Source organism: Neolamprologus multifasciatus, chromosome 18, assembly GCF_963576455.1.
Source record: "Neolamprologus multifasciatus chromosome 18, fNeoMul1.2, whole genome shotgun sequence".
NCBI classification, from domain to species: Eukaryota; Metazoa; Chordata; class Actinopteri; order Cichliformes; family Cichlidae; genus Neolamprologus; species Neolamprologus multifasciatus.
This window is the reverse complement of record NC_140456.1, coordinates 28,875,812-28,894,860: the sequence shown is the minus strand read 5'-3', so window position 1 is coordinate 28,894,860 and position 19,049 is coordinate 28,875,812. Positions and strand designations below refer to the sequence as shown.

Genomic DNA, 19,049 nt, shown 5'->3' with positions numbered 1-19,049 from the left:
GCAGCTGTGTTTGTAGGTACAGAAAAAAAATACATCGAAGCTCAGGCCAAAATAAGAGGTGAGTGCTCGGTGTGTAGTTTGTTTTTGTTTTGTTTTTTTTTTTAGAAATTTTTAAAACTGTGTCTGATAAGAGCTTCAAGTACCTGATTTTATCCTTTTATACAAAAGAGCTGCAGAGGAAACTGCGACTGAAGACTGAGATGGATTCCAAATTTGTGAAAAGATATGAGCGTAAGTTTTTAAACTGGCTTTCAGCTACAACCTCTGATTATTCCTGCTTGATTTTGAAGGATGTGTCTCGTTTCTGTTAGAGGTGAAGATCGACTTTGACCGCAAGATTGCTGAGCTGAACAGAACCGAGGACTTCCAACCAGCTCTCAGTGAGTCACGTTGCCGTACGCAGTGTTCAGCGGTGTCTCTCGCTCGGCTTGTAATCTCGTTGTGTTGAATTTGTAATCTGTGTAGTGATGTTTCTGTTGCTTTCTGCTCCAGTTATAAAGCTGATGAGCCTGCATGATGAACTCAAGGCTCTGAAGGATCAGATCTCTCTCTCAGAAGACAAAGACTTGACCTCCGGTGAGGGACAGAAGTCACAGATATATACCATACCTCTGTGTTTATTCTATTAATTAAGTGGATTTTTTAAAAGCAATTTTTAAACAGTTTTGCGCTTGAGACAATTAAATTACATCTTTGCATTTTCCTTGGGAAAACTGGGAATTTCTCTGATATTTTTAACATCTCTTAATAACCCCTATTTCTGTCCAACAGAGCTACGGAGACAACTGGAGAGAAAACAAGAAGAACTGAGCTCAGGAATCGCAGACATAGAACGTCTGACTTCTAGCCCAGGAGCAAGTGAGCTTCTTGACTTTACTTTATGTGAACCAGAATTATTGTTTGAACGCTAATCATTGTTTTTAAGCTAAACTCAAACTGACATACACAGTTATGTACACAAAGTGCATATTAAAAAGGGACATAACATCCAGTTTTAAAGGGAAAACTAGTGAGGAAGAACCTTAAACTGCTTCCTTTCTAGTGGCCAGCAGAGTTAAGGATTGTAAAGTATAATAAATGTGAAGCAGCTAATAAATGGCTGAAATGCACGGCAACTTCCTGATCCTTGTTCTAGACAAATCCATCATTAGTCGCCCTGCTAGCTCCTTGTGCTTTCAGCTGTCGTGCTATTAAATCACAGGCTCAAATTAAGTTTTACTTGCTAATGCACAACCAAGTCCTGCAGTGGTACTTCTGAGTAAAAAAAAACCTCATAAAATATGTATGTGGGGTAATCAGGTTGTTAGTTTTTTAACTGTTGCAAATCGGCAACGCCTGCCTCGAGAGGGTTAAATCACAGGCTAGTCAAACACAAACTGAATACAGATGAGACCTGGACTGTCACATATCGTGGCTTTTATGGTTAAATCTAACTCAGGTCACATGTAAACCTGCAAAAACCAAGATTAAAGAAAATGAATTAACAGCAGAGTGAAAGAATAATGTTGAGAGAGGCTTTGCTTGATATGCTGGATGTTTTGATGGTTTATGTTTTATCAATCATTAGTTCAAAAGAGTGTAAAGTAGAGACTTGTTGGAGTGGAGTTGTTGTGGACTGCACGTTGCTTTGCTTTAGTTTTAAAGATCCTTGAACTACAACATGAGTTATGGACCCTTTGGAACAAAGCCACCAATGGAACCACAAGCGATCGAGAAGAGGGTTAGTGTTAACTATTAAAAAAAAAAAAAGTCAAGATAGAAACTGCAAAATATAATCTAAATACATACTTTCCTTTTCCTCAGAGTTACAGGACAGACTTGACGGCTTCATCGATGAAATCAACAACAGAGCCGGTGAAAACACAAAACTGAGTGAGTCTTGTGAGAAACTCTACAAACTCTCTGCAGTCGTATCTTTTGCAGTCAGCTACATTTTTTTTAACCTTTTTTCAGTTCTGAAAATCATCAGTCTGCAAAGTCAGCTGGAGCACCTGGAGACGCTGCTGTCGCAAACCTACAATTCAAACTGTAAGTATCTCACCCAAGACCTCATGCTAGCATAGTGTCATAATGTCACTGTAGCAACTTGACATGTGTGTCACTTTTAGCTCCGAGCATGGTGATCATAAGGAACAATCTAACAGATGAGCTCACATTCAAGAGAGCCGAGCTACAGAAAGATATCAATGAGCTGAATAACAAGAATCCGGCTAATGCCAGATTAAGTAAGTCCAGAAATACACTTGGATCAATCTTGATTGTTGTGAAGTAGCCTAAAACATAATTCTATACACCCTGACTTTTGTATTTTCTGTAGTTCTGGTTATCACTGAACTCTACAAAAATCTCAAAAGAATTGAAAAGGAAAATCGTGATAATAACGCAGCATCCTCTTTAACATTAACTCGTAAGTATGTCCTACAATCACTGTATCACTTCAAGCGAAATGGGCTTTCATAGAGCGAACGGAACAACATTCATGCCACATGCCTGAGATCGAAAGCTGTTTGCTGCAGGATGTTCATGTTGCTAATTTGCACCATAGTGTTTCAGTCCATTTCTTTTCTTTTTAAAGTCCATCAGATGTATCTTCAAAACAAAAACAGGGAATATGCTCTTATGAAGGATAAATTCGCAGGTGAATTGATTTTGTTTTTCTGAATAAATCCATAACTAACAGTTTGTGTCAGAGAGACAGTTTTTGTTAACTTGATTTCCTTTTTCACTAAGCAGAGTTGGAGAGGCAACTGCAGTTAAAGACACATGAGTGCTCTGGACTCGAGCAACAACGAAACCGTAAGTTGCGAATCTGACTTCGACCTCAGAGTGTCTGAGACTGAGTTTTGATGTGGCTGATTTATTTTTTATCAGAGCTGAAGACTGAAGTTGAAGATAAGATTGCAGAACTGAACAAGACGAAAGACTTCAAAACTGCTCTGCGTGAGTGCGGTGCAGTTAAAGAATCTCCTTTTTTTTGCTCACATCCTCACATTATATTTCAGAACTAATCTGTGCCGTCATATCTGCTCACGTTTGTCTCTGTTAGTCCTGAACGTGATCAACATGAAGGCTGAAGTGAGGGCTTTGAAGGAGCAGATCTCAAACTCAAAAGATCCAGAAATCATCTCACGTGAGTATCAGCTGTCATAGTCAGCACACTTCCTGGAGCAAAAATGTGAAACAAATATGACCTCAAGTCGTATATCTGTTTCTCTCTGCTTCCCCACAGAGCTGCAGATGCAACTGGAGACGAAGCAAGATGAACTGATTACTAAGACTGCAAAAATGGAGGAATTACTTGCCAACCCGAGAGTGGGTGAGTGCACTGCTGTACTCTGTCATCACCACTGTTTAAACAGTCTGACAACCCGCTGCCTATTATTGCAATACTAAGCCTCTGGGGGCAATTGACAACATTTGGTCCAAACCATAGTTTCCATGTGATGTCAGAGCTACTGGGACACACCCACCTGGTGGACAAAACAGTACAGTGGTCCTTTGCCCTCCAGCCATCCATTGATTATCTTCAAGTTTAACTTAGCCAAAATGCAGCAAAATGTGAGGACACCTCTCCTAACCCCACCTCACAGTCCAAATCACACAAATCCCTGCTTCTCCACTGAAATCCGGACTGTCAGTGGCGGTCATTTAAGAGGAATGATTTACCTGACACTGGAAAACTACTTGGTTAACTTTAATGTTATATTATGACAATAATATGACATATTAATACTACTAGAACTTTTCTGGCTCTACACTGTAAATGTCCAGGTCAACAAAACATAAGATTTACGCATGGTACTTCATTTAAGCTAGCTATATAGCACTTACCTTTGCTTTAAAAATACATTTATTGTTCTTCAGCTTCCACACGATGCCGTTATTTACCCATGGGTGTAACTTTGCATAATTTTAGAAGAAGCTAACATTTGTAAAATCACCATCATACTGGGAAAAGAATGCGTTTCTGTCATGTTTTTGCAATTTGGTTGCACTGACACACATTTCCATTTAAAATATCCCTCTAAATGACACAACTAAACCTTACCTTCCATTCATCAGATGTTTGTTTGTTTGTTTCAGTTTTACAAATCATTGAGCTCCAGAATGAGATATGGGACCTGCAGAACAAGGATGTGAATGGGACAGCTGGTGACCGGATAAAAGGTACTTTAAGGTTTAAGGTGCTGATTGAGGGTGACACAAAGTCATAGTAGGTGACTAAATGTTATTAATACAATTCACTGTTTTTTGCAGCGCTACAAAACAGAATAGACACACTCATGACTCAAATAGGCAGCAGTGATCGAGAAAACACCAAACTGAGTGAGTATGAAGTAACTGAGAGCACAAAGGTTCACTGACAAGTTGAATTTTCTTTCTTTTTGCCTTTTTCCCTCTCATGAAGTAATTCTCTCACAACATGTCTTATAGCAAACTACTTCTGCTTCTTTGTGCTTTAGCACTGAAAATCCTGAATCTGCAGAGTCAGGTGAAGCACCTGCAGAATCTGCTGTCAAACCGCGAGACTCTACAAACCAGTAAGCTAACTGGTAAGTATCTCCCATTGTGCTTTTCCTTTAGTGCTAAGAGTGTGACAAATACAAGTGAGCAGGCAGAAGCACAGAGGAGTCAGATGTGGGGCAAGTGAGAGTTTTAGTTTTCCCCACCCTTGTAGAAAAAATGAAATAAGTGTGAGAGATAAAGAAACTTGGTTTTTGTAATTCACAGTACAAAATGTGTACGATGATCTCTCGTGTCTGACCAATAAACCTGTTTTAACTTCTTTAAAATGACCTCAGAGCTCACAAATGAGCTTGCAGCCAAGAAGGGAGAGCTGGAGAAACATGTCAATGAGCTGAAAGAGAAGAACCAGGAAAATGCCAACCTGAGTAAGTCAGGAAAGAACATGGTGTCTGCAGAAATGATGAAGGGAAAAAGTTCTGCTTTGATTCTTTCTTCCTCTGTTCCTCAGTTTTGAACATCACTGATCTGCAAAGCCAACTTGAAAACCTTGAAAAAGTTAAGACAGCTGAGGATAAAGAAAGTGCTGCTACAATTTCTAGTAAGTATTTTTCTTTTGATCTCTAAAAGCAAGTATCACCTCTGATACCTTCTTCACCTGAAGCTAACTTTACATTTTGTTAGATCTCAGAAAACAACTGAAGGATAAAGAGCAGGAGCATTCTCGTGATCAGGAAGTGATCCTCGGTAAGTTCATCCGTGGCATGTTTAAGTTTCTGCAACAAGAAGGATTAAGTTGATTTTAAGATGCTTGCAAGTTTCTGCCAGTCTCAGCAGATTGCTGCCCCTCCCTGGTTCTGCCAGAGATTTGTTCCTGTTAAAATGGAGTTTTTTCCTTCCCTCTGTCACCAAAGCACAGCGCCTTGAGGCAACTGTTGTTGTGATTTGGCACTGTATAAATAAAAGTGAACTGAATTGAATTATTGGAGAAACCTGGAATCTGGAATAGTTTTACAAACTCATAGTCAAAACCCAATGAAAACAATATGAACTTTCATGCCGGCCGCTATCAAAAAAACAATGAACAAAGTGTCAATGCACTAGGGCTCCAAAACTATCTTGTGAATATCTATTGGTCTAGAATCATGATTTTAATGCTATTTTAATTTTCCGAACCTAAATACTTTTACTCACTCATAGTTTTATGTGTGTAAATACAACAATATTTAAGTTCAGGTTTCTCTTTATTTCAAGTTTCTGCAACATGTGGATAGACTACAAGTTTAATAGCATTACTAGCCTAGACTATTGCTTAGTAATTTAACCTTTCTCTTAGACTTGCAGCAAAAACTGAATGAGACAGAAAGCTGTTCAGATTATGAGCAGACAATTACAGGTGAGTGTAATCTTTGACTTGCTGTTCTTGCTAAATACAGAAAACTGTTCTCTGTGATCAGCACCCATAATAAATGTCTCTGTGCAGATCTGCAGCAAAACCTGAATGACAAAATCAAGGAGCTGCAGTCCAAATCGAACTCTGTTACTTCACTTGGTGAGTGTTGAATCTGTTAGCTGTACTGTATTAATATGCTCCATCTTCCAGTTGATGATATTTAACTAATTTATTTCTGATCTCTGTGAAATGATTTAAAAAGGGAAGATATTAGAAGCTGTTAAGAAGCTCACAGTATTGCAACACTTGATACATTACAGGACAATAATAAATAATACATCATGATACATGTAGGTATATTTACTGATTAAAAACCCTGAAAGACCATAAGAATAACACCAAGATATTTACTGCATTGTGTATCATCATTAGTGGTGCATGCCTAATAGTACACAATGATAGTGCTATATTAATGTTTGTGCACTTGGCCAACAGATATAATCATATTGAGCAAAGTTTTCTTTTTTAATGCTTGGTGGTTGGCAGGCATGCCTAATTCAACTCTGTGGCTAAATAATGCTAACACGCTTTTTGCTTTGCTCATGTATGGCACCGAGATGTGTGGTTAGTTTCTCATCATTCTTAACATTTTTGTTATGTGACTGTATATAGTCATATTTGGTTTTTAAAAAATTCTTACAAAGAGCAAAAAAATATAAACATAATATACATATAAAAATGATGTTTGTATTCTTTGGAGACAACATAGTAAATGAATAAGTTGCCCTAAATTATTAAGTAAAAAAGTAAGCTCTTACCTTGTTTTGAGATGAGTTTGCATAATTTCTTTAAGTCCTGAGAACTTGGATGATTATTCGGTGTACATAGTACGTTCAGTTTTAACAACAAACAAAACCAGACCTGTAAACCTTGGGTTTGACATTTACGTGGACTACTGTAATATTGGCATGGCCCCTGACAATCACAAAAAACATACACGTGAAAACTGTAGCTTTAAAAGAGATTTAAGGAGTATAGCAAATGTATTGATATCTTTGGTCAAAAAAATTAAGATCTAAATTGTAATATACAATGCACACTACAGCAGGAATGATTAACAACAGCCACAAAACATTTTAAACTAAAAATGTCGTTTTTAATAATATTTAGCAGTAATGGTGCTATGGTTTATGCAGTCCTCATGGTCAAATGTCTTCAGCATTACCATTGTCTGTTCATGCTGATATTTAAGGATTTTATTTCTAATTATTCATTCCCCGTGTAGTGGTGACTTGAACAAATTTTCATGACCTCTGAGTGACGTACGGGTGACATGCACAGAAAGAGGCACGTGAAACAAATGCAAATGGAAAACATGATATTGGGGTGGGAAATGGAAGAAATATAAAACATGAAATTCCAAATAATTTGAATGTTTTCTTTAAAAACATATATAGATGTTAATGATTGATTTACATGTGATGGCATTTGTGCAATTATTATAGTGAGATGCTATTATTCTGGAATGGAAATAAGGATGTTTTCACAAGGTGTTAAAGCTGCATAAAAGCTAAAAACAGGTCATTTTAGCCCATTGCAGGGTTGTTTGCAGATTTTAATGTTGTGTAATAAAAACGCTTTTATGTGGTCTTACAGGTGCATAATTGCAAAGAAAGGGGCACTTAAGTCCTTTGCTAGGTGGTTGATTGGCAATATGATGAGGCCAAAATATCTGATAAGTTAGAACCTTCAGGAGCCTGAGATGTATTTGTATGATAATTTTTAATGCTTAGTTCCAGATGGTCTAGTTTGCAGTCAAAGAAACACACAGACAGAGCGTTTTAATATATTAAAGAAAAAATAGGTTTTAATAATGTGTCACTAATATAAACTGTCTCCCTGACTTGTTTCACCACACTCTCAGTGTTTCATTATCACTTCCTCACCGTTAATGAGTTTGTGGTGAAGCCAAACTGAGAGAGAGATGTAATGTAGACACTAAAGCCGGTGCACAAGAATGTCATAATAAAGAGGATGGTTCTTTTAGATACAAGGGGGAGCGAGCGAATCAGAAACCCCGGGCACAATGATGAAGCAGGCCTGATCAGAAACAGTTTATTCCCTGAGATGGACAGTAGGAATAAAACAACCCTAATAATAGGAAAAAAGTATACAATAAAATTTTAATAATATACTAAAATCCCCCAGGAATAAATAAAACCCACTTCAAAAACTGCTAAAAATATAATTCTCTGCATGCACTAAAATCCCACCCGTTTCCCCGATGTAACTGTCCCACAGTCCAGGACGAATGATTGTTAGGAGTTCATGAGCTGGACAGAAATTCCTCTTGCGGAGGGGGGTCCATGCCAGCCTCGTCCCAGGCCAACGGGGAGGAGCCTCCCCATATGGAAAAGAAATAGTAAAAACTTATAAAAGACTTGCATAAGATGTGGCCTACTTCATATAGTGAATCATATAAGGCTTATATGATTTACTCATGAAAGTGGCCACTTTCTCATTACTTTCATATATTGTTTTAGTAAGTATCCAAAACATACAAGTTTCATTTATATAATTTTTCAAGGGATCTTACATCTGTTTTTACTCTTGTATGCTTTTCATACAAGTTTCACACAAGACAGATACAAACTTTATAAGATTTATACATATCTTTTCCATATGGGTCTATCCCCCTCTCGTCCTTTCACTGGGCCCACCACACATTCTGCACCGGCGTCCGTCGCTCGATACCACCGCGGCTCCACTTGCGTCATCGCCCTGTAAATAAACAAATAGGTGCCAGAACCATCGTCCCGGAAGCGGCCCTGGCTTATAGCCATGGCAACCCTCTGCCAACACGGCTGCACCCAGTGAATGACAGTGGAGACACTACTCACAAATGTAGGCAGAGGTATACCTCTCCCCTGCTACTAATCACACACGTTGTCTCCTACTGTCGCCGTTCCTGCTGTCGGGACTGGGTCGCCGTGTCACGCTGACTGGTCCGTCTCCAGATGAGGCACTGCACCCCCACGATCAAGCAGCGGGTCCCTCTTTTTCACCTGGCCTTCGCGCGTTCCTCCTTATATCTAGGGCCTCTCTCCTCCAGTATCCAGCTAGCTTTCTTTTAATAGGTGTTTAGACAGCTGATAGGCCACCTCTGGACACACACAATCCTCAGCAGGTGATCCCTACCAGCTAATTTGCCCCATGCTCAGCCAGTCCACAGTGGATTAAAACAATGTCAAATAAAACACTAAGAACCATGCAATACAAACAGAATAAAATCATGCAAATAAAACAACGCTCCCAAATAAACACTAAAAATCAGAATAAAACCAAGATAAATACAAATTTGCGTGTGACAGAGAAACAGGATGCATGTTAATAACAATTCTGCAATTTGGCTCCAGTGTATAGATATTATAAAGTAAATAGAAAGTGTCCTAGCTGGTATTCAGAAAATTGCTTATATGGATCATAGTTGTTAAAATCAGAGTCTTTGCTAAAAACACAACTTGCATTGGGCACATGCACAGATGTTGTGCACATTTTCATGTTTCTTAGATGAGAACAGTGAACGCTGATGTTCATTCTGACTGATTCTTTCAGCTCTACAAATTTCTACATTAACTCAGCAAGTGGAGCAACTGAAAGCACAAATGAACAACTCTGTGTCCAAATCCAAGGTTGATGGTGAGTGTGTTTCATTGTCAAGTCAAGTCAGCAGCGCTACTGGGGTCCAGTATTCAAATGGTGTACATTAAAGGGTTGTTGTACAGCTTTAATATTAGCTAAATAAATATTTACATTTACGCATAACAAAGTTTTGTCTGTTCTGCAGAGCTCCAAAAAGCCATAGATGAAAAGAACGAGGAGCTGGACAAACTAACAAAAGAGCTGAAAGAGAGAAGCACTCAACCACGTAGACGTGAGTACAAACAACCTGCTGAAAGAATCCAGATTACTAACTCAGGTACAAATACTTATCAGTGTTCCAACCTTCTTTCAGTTCTGCAGATTATTGCACTGCAAACAGAAATCGAGAAACTGGACACTGTGGCGGAAAATGATACAGATGACGAGAAGATTAAAGGTGAGTGACATATCTTACCTGTGTAAAGCAAAAATAGGATCATTTCTGTTTTGTTTTATTCTTCTTGAAAAAAATCATCTTTTTTTTCCCAGCACTTCAAGGAAAGCTCAATTATTTGATTGAGGGAGTTAAAGATGAACAGGATGAAAACACTAAGCTGAGTGAGTAACAGTCAGACTAAAATACTTACTCTCTTCTTGTTATATATGCATAACCCTTTTTTGTAGCATTTCAGATCTTGGATCAGCAAGCTGAAATAGCAAGACTGAAAAAGCAAGAAGAAAGGAAGAATCAGACACAAGAAGCCAAAATTAAAGGTGGGATGTAGTGGGCTCTCCTCAAATGTGATCATAGTAATACTACAGATATTTAAGGACATAAAACATTACTTTTGCCTGTTTTTGTAGATCTGGAGAATCAACTGGAGGCCATGAGAAATCAGAAAAGCACAGGAAGTGGTATGAGTTCAGTCATGAGTTCTGGTTCAGTCAGCAACAAGGAGTGAAATATCAAACAGCATCAGAGTACATAACGTTTGTGTTTTGTTTTAGCTGCTCAGATTATGGAGCTTGAAGTGCAAATTAAAGAACTGGAAGATAACATAGCAGCCCTCAAAGAGGCTCATACTGAGAGCCTTGCAGGTACAGAACAAACTTTGAAATGCATATTGCACGAAGTAACCTGTATATTAAGCTAATGGTTGTGTTTATTAATCTCAACTCACTTTCAGACCTTCAAAGGAGACTAAAGTTGAAAGAAAGGCAGCTGGATGACACTGAAAGTCAACTTGAGCATGTAGATGCAGAGAATTATAAATATGGTATGAATATTGTTGAATTTGCTTTTTGGTGTCATGCTGTTGGTGTGCTTTTAGTACGATATAATATTCCAGTGTTTTGCATTTCCAATAGTGATGGAGATTGCTGATCTGAGGGTGAAACTGAAAAAGGCGGTGACGCAGACATCTGACAAAAAAATCAAAGGTTTGGGATTTTTGCAGTCATTTAACAATTTAGTGCATGTAGAGTCAATCTCATACATATTTTGAAGACCTGCAACACATTTCTGCTTGATCTTAAATCCTGTTTAAAAGTACTTTTTTGCTTTCTTTGTCAGACGTGGAGAAGAAACTAAAAACACAAGAAGCTGAGAATAAAAAACTTGAAGCTGCAAACAAAGGTTTGTATTTTATATTGCAGGTAGTCACAAAAGTAGTTTGATATTTTGCCACAAACATTTATTTGCATTTTTCCTCAGGGTTGGGTTTAAAGATCTAATTAACTCTTATAGTATAATGCAACAGCTCATTAGCTTAGCTTAGCACACGGACTACAAATAATGGGCAACAGCTCGCCTGGATTTATCCGCTGACAGGTTCTATTTTCCAACTCTGTTTGGCACATATGGATTACAGTAATTGTTGAACATGAGCAGAATAAATGTGACATGTAATTCCTTTGCAAGGCTTTTGCTGTAGATTAAACAAATGAAGTAAAACATTAATTTGTCTTTAGGAATCATGTAGTTAGCTTTAGGGAGGCTAGCTGTTTCCCCTTCTTTCCAATCTTTATGGTAAGCTAACATTCACATTATATAGCATTTTATATCTTGAGATAAAAATTTACAACATAGTCTTTAGCCCCTTATAGTACCTACTCGGATCAACTTGCCACGGTTTGCAGTGGTTTTCAGAGTTTTCCATTAGCTTAATTACCTTCAGTCATGGCAAGCCCATTCCAGTAGACTAATGGAAAAGGCGCTTTCAGTCCTTTTAATTTGTTTTGAGTAAGTCCTCCAGATTTATCTTTTTTTTAAAAAGATAAAGACACAAATTAGTTTTTTTCTGAATATATCCATCATAACAAAGAGTTTTGTGCAGAGATCCAATTTTAGTTGTTTGTTTCTTTTGATTCAGAGTTGGAGAAAAAACTGCAATTAAAGACTCAAGAATGCTCTGGACTCGAGCAACAACGAAACCGTGAGTTGTAAATCGGACTTCAACCTCAAAGTGTCTGAGCCTGAGTTTTTGATATGACAGTTTTTTCTTTTTTGTTTTTTCAGAGCTGAAGACTGAAGTTGAAGATAAGATTGCAGAACTGAACAAGACGACAGACTTCAAAACTGCTCTGCGTGAGTGCGGTGCAGTTAAAGTCTCTCTCTTTTTGCTCACATCCTCACATTATATTTCAGAACTAATCTGTGCCGTCATATCTGCTCACGTTTGTCTCTGTTAGTCCTGAATGTGATCAACATGAAGGCTGAAGTGAGAGCTTTGAGGGAGCAGATCTCAAACTCAAAAGATCCAGAAATCATCTCACGTGAGTATCAGCTGTCATAGTCAGCACACTTCCTGGAGCAAAAATGTGAAACAATATGACCTCAAGTCGTATATCTGTTTCTCTCTGCTTCCCCACAGAGCTGCAGATGCAACTGGAGAAGAAGCAAGATGAACTGATTACTAAGACGGCAGAAATGGAGGAATTACTTGCCAACCCGAGAGCGGGTGAGTGCACTGCTGTACTCTGTGAGCAACACTGTTTAAACAGTCTGACAACCCGCTGCCTATTATTGCAATGCTGGGGGCAATTGACAACATTTGGTCCAAACTCTCCAAAAGTTGATTTGCAGTACATTTGCATAATGACCTCACAGCCCACTGAAGGAACAATGGGCTGTGAGGTCAGTTCCTTAATCATAATTATGCAAATTCTCATGACCATTGATCAACAACCACTGACCAAAACCCACTGATCAAAGACCACTGATCAATGGCCATGAGTACCATTCACAGAGAGTTGGGGAATGGCTGCAATCACAGCATTGTAAGATGGCGAAAGATGTACCCTTAGGCCCCCTCCTCGATTCAGAGATGGTCTTTCCCCTTTCATGTAAATGGCCTCCTTGACTCCACGCTCAAACCAGCGTTCTTCCCTGTCCAGGATGTGAAAATCCTCATCCTTGAAAGAGTGTCCACTAGCCTGTAGGTGTAAATAGACTGCAGAGTCCTGGCCTGACGAGGTAGCTCTTCTGTGTTGTGCCATCCGCTTCGCCAGAGGTTGTTTGGTTTCCCTGATGTATAAATCCTGGCAATCCTCCTGGCACTTAACAGCGTACACTATGTTACTCTGTTTGTGTTGGAGGACCCGATCCTTGGGGTGGACCAATTTTTGGCGCAGCGTGTTTTGGGGTTTAAAAGCCACAGAGACCCGGTGTTTCGAAAAAATGCGTTTCAACTGTTCCGATACTCCTGACACATATGGGATCACTACAGGTTTTCGCTTGGGCAGTGGTTGTCCTTCTCTCCTGGATCGGCTGGAGCTTTCTTTAGGTGCCTTTCCAGCTTTGACAAAAGTCCAGCTGGGATAACCACATTTACTCAGGGCCTTTTTGATGTGCTGTTCTTCTGCCTCCCTGGCCACTGTGTCAGTGGGGATGGTGTTCACTCTGTGTTGTAGCGTCCTGATGACACCCAGTTTGTGCTCCAGTGGATGATGAGAGTCAAACCTTAGATACTGATCCGTATGTGTAGGTTTACGGTACACGTCAGCTTTTAGATGTCCCCCATTACTGATGAAAATCTTACCGTCTAAGAAGGCTAACCTGCCACTTTTCATATCCTCCCTGGTGAATTTGATGTGTCGGTCCACCGAGTTAATGTGATCCGTGAAATGTAGTGCGTCCTGAGATTTGATTTTCACCCAGGTGTCATCCACATATCTGAAACCAATGGCTTGGTGGTGTTACAGGGTAGGATAGCAAAGCCCTCTTTTCCACTTCTTCCATGTACAAATTGACCACGATGGGTGAAACTGGGGAGCCCATGGCACACCCATGTTTCTGTCTGTAGAACCGACCCTTGTATGTGAAGTAGGTGGAATGAAGACACAGTTCCAAAAGCAAACACACTTGGTCGATGCTGAGAGTGGTCCTGTTGCTGAGGTTGGTGTCATCCTGTAATCTCTTACGGACCTCCAACGCTTCCGTGACTGGGATGCAAGTGAAGAGAGATGTAACGTTGTACGAGACCATGGTTTCATCTGCCTCCATAATGACATCTCTCACCTTCTCAACAAAATCCAGGGTGTTCTGGATGTGGTGTTCAGAGCTGCCCACCAGTGGGTTGAGGATCAAAGCCAGAAACTTGGAGATGTTATAGGTGACAGAATTGATCATGCAGACAATCGGTCTTAAAGGTGCACCCTGTTTATGTATTTTCGGTAAACCATACAGACTTGGTGTAGATTCCCCTGGGTATAGCCTGTGGTATGAGGTCCGGTCAATAGCCTTGTCTTGTTCTAACTGCTTCAGACAGTCTATCACCCTCTTCCTGTAGCCACTTCCTGGGTCTCGTTTCAGGGATCATAAGTATTTTCATCACTGAGTAGTGACAAAATCTTCTCATGATAGTCTTTCTGGTTTAGCAATACTGTGCACCTACCCTTGTCTGTCAGAAGGATGATAATGTTGTTGTCATCACTAAGTGATGTGAGTGCCAGGACTCTGCAGTCTATTTACACCTACAGGCTAGTGGACACTCTTTCAAGGATGAGGATGGTCACATCCTGGACAGGGAAGAACGCTGGTTTGAGCGTGGAGTCAAGGAGGCCATTTACGTGAAAAGGGAAAGACCAACTTTGAATCGAGGAGGGGGCCAAAGGGTACATCTTTCGCCATCTTACAATGCTGTGATTGCAGCCATTCCCCAACTCTCTGTGAATGGTACTCATGGCCATTGATCAGTGGTCTTTGATCAGTGGGTTTTGGTCAGTGGTTGTTGATCAATGGTCATGAGAATTTGCATGATTATGATTAAGGAACTGACCTCACAGCCCATTGTTCCTTCAGTGGGCTGGTTTCAGTCATTATGCAAATGTACTGTTTATAAGATTGGGGAATCCTGCAGTCAGCTGAGACTGAAGAAGTCACTTGGATGAGTGACGAAACATTTCTCCCAGAATACGCTACGTCCAGATGAACAGAATCAACTTTTGGAGATTTATTTTCCTGGATGATTGAGAATGCATCAAGACATTTGGTCCAAACCATAGTTTCCATGTGATGTCAGAGCTACTGGGACACGCCCACCCGGTGGACAAAACAGTACAGTGGCCCTTTGCCCTCCAGCCATCCTTTGATTATCTTCAAGTTTAATTTAGCCAAAATGCAGCAAAATGTGAGCACACCTCTCCTAACCCCACCTCACAGTCCAAATCACACAAATCCCTGCTTCTCCACTGAAATCCGGACGGTCAGTGGCAGTCATTTAAGAGGAATGATTTACCTGACACTGGAAAACTACTTGGTTAACTTTAATGTTATATTATGACAATAATATGACATATTAATACTACTAGAACTTTTCTGGCTCTACACTGTAAATGTCCAGGTCAACAAAACATAAGATTTACGCATGGTACTTCATTTAAGCTAGCTATATAGCACTTACCTTTGCTTTAAAAATACATTTATTGTTCTTCAGCTCCCACACGATGCTGTTATTTACCCATCCTGACTGAAAATACATATGGTCCCTTGGTTTGGATATGTTAACTGCTGTGTCTTAAGAAGCATCACGGTTGAAAAACTGGGATACTTTTTAATGGTTTCATAAAGAATTTGCTCACCTGTCACATCTGTCTCAAAATACTGTATAAGCACAGTATATGAACAATCAGACAACAGCACTTGGTGATGGTGGAAAGGAAAAACTTCCTTTTAACAGGAAGAAACCCCTGGCTGAATCAGGCAGAGGGGAAACCATCTGCCATTACTGGATGAGGATGAGAAGAGGGAGACAGAACAATAACTAATCATTAAATGCAAAGTGGGATATAAACACACAGAGAGCAAAAAGGTGATTCAGGTTAGTGAAGATGAAACACTAGCAGCTTCAGCATGTTGCAGTGTAACTGTGGGAGAGTTCAGAGTCATTTGATCCAGCCCTGACTATAAACTTTGTCAAAAAGGAACATTTCACAACCAAACCTTACCTTCCATTCATCAGATGTTTGTTTGTTTCAGTTTTACAAATCATTGAGCTCCAGAATGAGATATGGGACCTGCAGAACAAGGATGTTAATGGGACAGCTGGTGACCAGATAAAAGGTACTTTAAGGTTTAAGGTGCTGATTGAGGGTGACACAAAGTCATAGTAGGTGACTAAATGTTATTAATACAATTCACTGTTTTTTGCAGCGCTACAAAACAGAATAGACACACTCATGACTCAAATAGGCAGCAGTGATCGAGAAAACACCAAACTGAGTGAGTATGAAGTAACTGAGAGCACAAAGGTTCACTGACAAGTTGAATTTTCTTTCTTTTTGCCTTTTTCCCTCTCATGAAGTAATTCTCTCACAGCATGTCTTATAGCAAACTACTTCTTTTGCTTCTTTGTGCTTTAGCACTGAAAATCCTGAATCTGCAGAGTCAGGTGAAGCACCTGCAGAATCTGCTGTCAAACCGCGAGACTCTACAAACCAGTAAGCTAACTGGTAAGTATCTCCCATTGTGCTTTTCCTCTAGTGCTAAGAGTGTGACAAATGCAAGTGAGCAGGCAGAAGCACAGAGGAGTCAGATGTGGGGCAAGTGAGAGTTTTAGTTTTTTAGTTTTCCCCATCCACACGAAATAAGTGTGAGAGATCAAGAAACTTGGTAGTTTTTGTAATTCACAGTACAAAACGTGTAGGATGATCTCTCGTGTCTGACCAATAAACCTGTTTTAACTTCTTTAAAATGACCTCAGAGATCACAAATGAGCTTGCAGCCAAGAAGGGAGAGCTGGAGAAACATGTCAATGAGCTGAAAGAGAAGAACCAGGAAAATGCCAACCTGAGTAAGTCAGGAAAGAACATGGTGTCTGCAGAAATGATGAAGGAAAAAAGTTCTGCTTTGATTCTTTCTTCCTCTGTTCCTCAGTTTTGAACATCACTGATCTGCAAAGCCAACTTGAAAACCTTGAAAAAGTTAAGACAGCTGAGGATAAAGAAAGTGCTGCTACAATTTCTAGTAAGTATTTTTCTTTTGATCTCTAAAAGCAAGTATCACCTCTGATACCTTCTTCACCTGAAGCTAACTTTACATTTTGTTAGATCTCAGAAAACAACTGAAGGATAAAGATCAGGAGCATTCTCGTGATCAGGAAGTGATCCTCGGTAAGTTCATCCGTGGCATGTTTAAGTTTCTGCAACAAGAAGGATTAAGTTGATTTTAAGATGCTTGCAAGTTTCTGCCGGTCTCAGCAGATTGCTGCCCCTCCCTGGTTCTGCCAGAGATTTGTTCCTGTTAAAAGGGAGTTTTTTCCTTCCCTCTGTCACCAAAGCACAGCGCCTTGAGGCAACTGTTGTTGTGATTTGGCACTGTATAAATAAAAGTGAACTGAATTGAATTATTGGAGAAACCTGGAATCTGGAATAGTTTTACAAACTCATAGTCAAAACCCAATGAAAACAATATGAACTTTCATGCCGGCCGCTATCAAAAAATAATGCCTAGACTATTGCTTAGTAATGTAACCTTTCTTTTAGACTTGCAGCAAAAACTGAACGAGACACAAAGCTGTTCAGAGGATAAGCAGAAAGTTACAGGTGAGTGTAATCTTTGACTTGCTGTTCTTGCTAAATACAGAAAACTGTTCTCTGTGTTCAGCACCCATAATAAATGTCTCTGTGCAGATCTGCAGCAAAGCCTGAATGACAAAATCAAGGAGCTGCAGTCCAAATCGAACTCTGTTACTTCACTTGGTGAGTGTTGAATCTCTGAATTAAAAACCTTCTAAGCTGTCAAGTTCATCATAATGAATTCATTTTTTCTATTAAACAGTTTTAAAAGTGAAGATTTTAGAAGCTGTAAATCACATTTTACTAACTTTTTATCATCTTCTACAAAAAAGGTTTCATTCATGATGATGAAATTTTGTAGTTATTAGGGGAACGCCTGAGTCACTCATGGTCAAGCAAGAGCTGTAAATGTACTGCATTATTTATTATAATTACTACTAGATGCCCACGCTACAGCAGTGCCACTGTAGTGTTTGGCCTATTTGTGCAGCTGGCTGATTGATATACTTAATCACATTGGGGGTTGGGGTAATCTCACAAGGTCCTAGGTGGTTGGTAGGCATGTGTAATTCAACTTTGTGAATATAAATACTAGCTGCCTCATAAGATAATATCCAAATAAAAGGAGGTTTTTCACAAGTTGCTGTAGGTGCATAAAGGCAAAACAATGTCATTCTTAGCCACTTGCTAGGTTTTTGCAATAGGATGGTGTCAATCAGACTTTGTGAATTTAAACTAGATGTTAATGTGTTGCAATAAAAATACATTTATGTTTTTATAGGAGCATAATTGATAAGAAAAGGAACTTTTTAGCCCTTTACTGAATATTAAAATATCTGAATATATCTTAATGTGTCAAAAAAAATAAATTATTGCCATGATTTCTTTCTCCACAGTCTCAATGTTTTACTATTCGCAGATGTTGTGCACATTTTCATGTTTCTTAGATGAGAACAGTGAACGCTGATGTTTATTCTGACTGATTCTTTCAGCTCTACAAATTTCTACATTAACTCAGCAAGTGGAGCAACTGAAAGCACAAATGAACAGCTCTGTGTCCAAATCCAAGGTTGATGGTGAGTGTGTTTCATTGTCAAGTCAAGTCAGCAGCGCTACTGGGGTCCAGTATTCAAATGGTGTACATTAAAGGGTTGTTGTACAGCTTTAATATTAGCTAAATAAATATTTACATTTACGCATAAATCCCCCCAAACAAAGTTTTGTCTGTTCTGCAGAGCTCCAAAAAGCCATAGATGAAAAGAATCAGGAGCTGGACAAACTAACAAAAGAGCTGAAAGAGAGAAGCACTCAACCACGTAGACGTGAGTACAAACAACCTGCTGAAAGAATCCAGATTACTAACTCAGGTACAAATACTTATCAGTGTTCCAACCTTCTTTCAGTTCTGCAGATTATTGCACTGCAAACAGAAATCGAGAAACTGGTCACTGTGGCGAAAAATGATACAGATGACGAGAAGATTAAAGGTGAGTGACATATCTTACCTGCACATAGTGTAAATCAATGACTTCTT

General features: G+C 39.3%; 1 protein-coding gene and 1 long non-coding RNA gene across 2 annotated transcripts in view; both read left to right on the top strand.

Annotated features, from left to right (window-relative positions):
• The window catches only part of LOC146498311 (uncharacterized), a 48,969-nt gene that overhangs the window by 6,018 nt on the left and 23,902 nt on the right, over nucleotides 1-19,049 (top strand). Inside the window, exons 17-64 of the mRNA XM_085140504.1 lie at nucleotides 5-58; nucleotides 169-231; nucleotides 312-380; nucleotides 493-576; nucleotides 772-858; nucleotides 1,637-1,720; nucleotides 1,804-1,872; nucleotides 1,954-2,028; nucleotides 2,109-2,225; nucleotides 2,318-2,407; nucleotides 2,576-2,638; nucleotides 2,734-2,796; nucleotides 2,872-2,940; nucleotides 3,047-3,130; nucleotides 3,230-3,316; nucleotides 4,084-4,167; nucleotides 4,258-4,326; nucleotides 4,464-4,553; nucleotides 4,803-4,892; nucleotides 4,976-5,065; nucleotides 5,149-5,211; nucleotides 5,801-5,860; nucleotides 5,948-6,016; nucleotides 9,473-9,556; nucleotides 9,705-9,791; nucleotides 9,873-9,956; nucleotides 10,049-10,117; nucleotides 10,184-10,273; nucleotides 10,364-10,414; nucleotides 10,508-10,597; nucleotides 10,687-10,776; nucleotides 10,868-10,939; nucleotides 11,073-11,135; nucleotides 11,872-11,934; nucleotides 12,018-12,086; nucleotides 12,191-12,274; nucleotides 12,373-12,459; nucleotides 15,978-16,061; nucleotides 16,152-16,220; nucleotides 16,361-16,450; nucleotides 16,702-16,791; nucleotides 16,875-16,964; nucleotides 17,048-17,110; nucleotides 17,483-17,542; nucleotides 17,630-17,698; nucleotides 18,508-18,591; nucleotides 18,751-18,837; nucleotides 18,919-19,002. Of these exons, the coding sequence (XP_084996630.1) occupies nucleotides 5-58; nucleotides 169-231; nucleotides 312-380; nucleotides 493-576; nucleotides 772-858; nucleotides 1,637-1,720; nucleotides 1,804-1,872; nucleotides 1,954-2,028; nucleotides 2,109-2,225; nucleotides 2,318-2,407; nucleotides 2,576-2,638; nucleotides 2,734-2,796; nucleotides 2,872-2,940; nucleotides 3,047-3,130; nucleotides 3,230-3,316; nucleotides 4,084-4,167; nucleotides 4,258-4,326; nucleotides 4,464-4,553; nucleotides 4,803-4,892; nucleotides 4,976-5,065; nucleotides 5,149-5,211; nucleotides 5,801-5,860; nucleotides 5,948-6,016; nucleotides 9,473-9,556; nucleotides 9,705-9,791; nucleotides 9,873-9,956; nucleotides 10,049-10,117; nucleotides 10,184-10,273; nucleotides 10,364-10,414; nucleotides 10,508-10,597; nucleotides 10,687-10,776; nucleotides 10,868-10,939; nucleotides 11,073-11,135; nucleotides 11,872-11,934; nucleotides 12,018-12,086; nucleotides 12,191-12,274; nucleotides 12,373-12,459; nucleotides 15,978-16,061; nucleotides 16,152-16,220; nucleotides 16,361-16,450; nucleotides 16,702-16,791; nucleotides 16,875-16,964; nucleotides 17,048-17,110; nucleotides 17,483-17,542; nucleotides 17,630-17,698; nucleotides 18,508-18,591; nucleotides 18,751-18,837; nucleotides 18,919-19,002 (3,726 nt within the window). The remainder of the gene's footprint in view (nucleotides 1-4; nucleotides 59-168; nucleotides 232-311; nucleotides 381-492; nucleotides 577-771; nucleotides 859-1,636; nucleotides 1,721-1,803; nucleotides 1,873-1,953; nucleotides 2,029-2,108; nucleotides 2,226-2,317; nucleotides 2,408-2,575; nucleotides 2,639-2,733; nucleotides 2,797-2,871; nucleotides 2,941-3,046; nucleotides 3,131-3,229; nucleotides 3,317-4,083; nucleotides 4,168-4,257; nucleotides 4,327-4,463; nucleotides 4,554-4,802; nucleotides 4,893-4,975; nucleotides 5,066-5,148; nucleotides 5,212-5,800; nucleotides 5,861-5,947; nucleotides 6,017-9,472; nucleotides 9,557-9,704; nucleotides 9,792-9,872; nucleotides 9,957-10,048; nucleotides 10,118-10,183; nucleotides 10,274-10,363; nucleotides 10,415-10,507; nucleotides 10,598-10,686; nucleotides 10,777-10,867; nucleotides 10,940-11,072; nucleotides 11,136-11,871; nucleotides 11,935-12,017; nucleotides 12,087-12,190; nucleotides 12,275-12,372; nucleotides 12,460-15,977; nucleotides 16,062-16,151; nucleotides 16,221-16,360; nucleotides 16,451-16,701; nucleotides 16,792-16,874; nucleotides 16,965-17,047; nucleotides 17,111-17,482; nucleotides 17,543-17,629; nucleotides 17,699-18,507; nucleotides 18,592-18,750; nucleotides 18,838-18,918; nucleotides 19,003-19,049) is intronic.
• LOC146498313 (uncharacterized) lies at nucleotides 12,467-14,740 on the top strand. The gene is made up of 2 exons (XR_014870525.1): nucleotides 12,467-14,371; nucleotides 14,614-14,740. It is a non-coding gene; the product is annotated as an uncharacterized LOC146498313 (long non-coding RNA).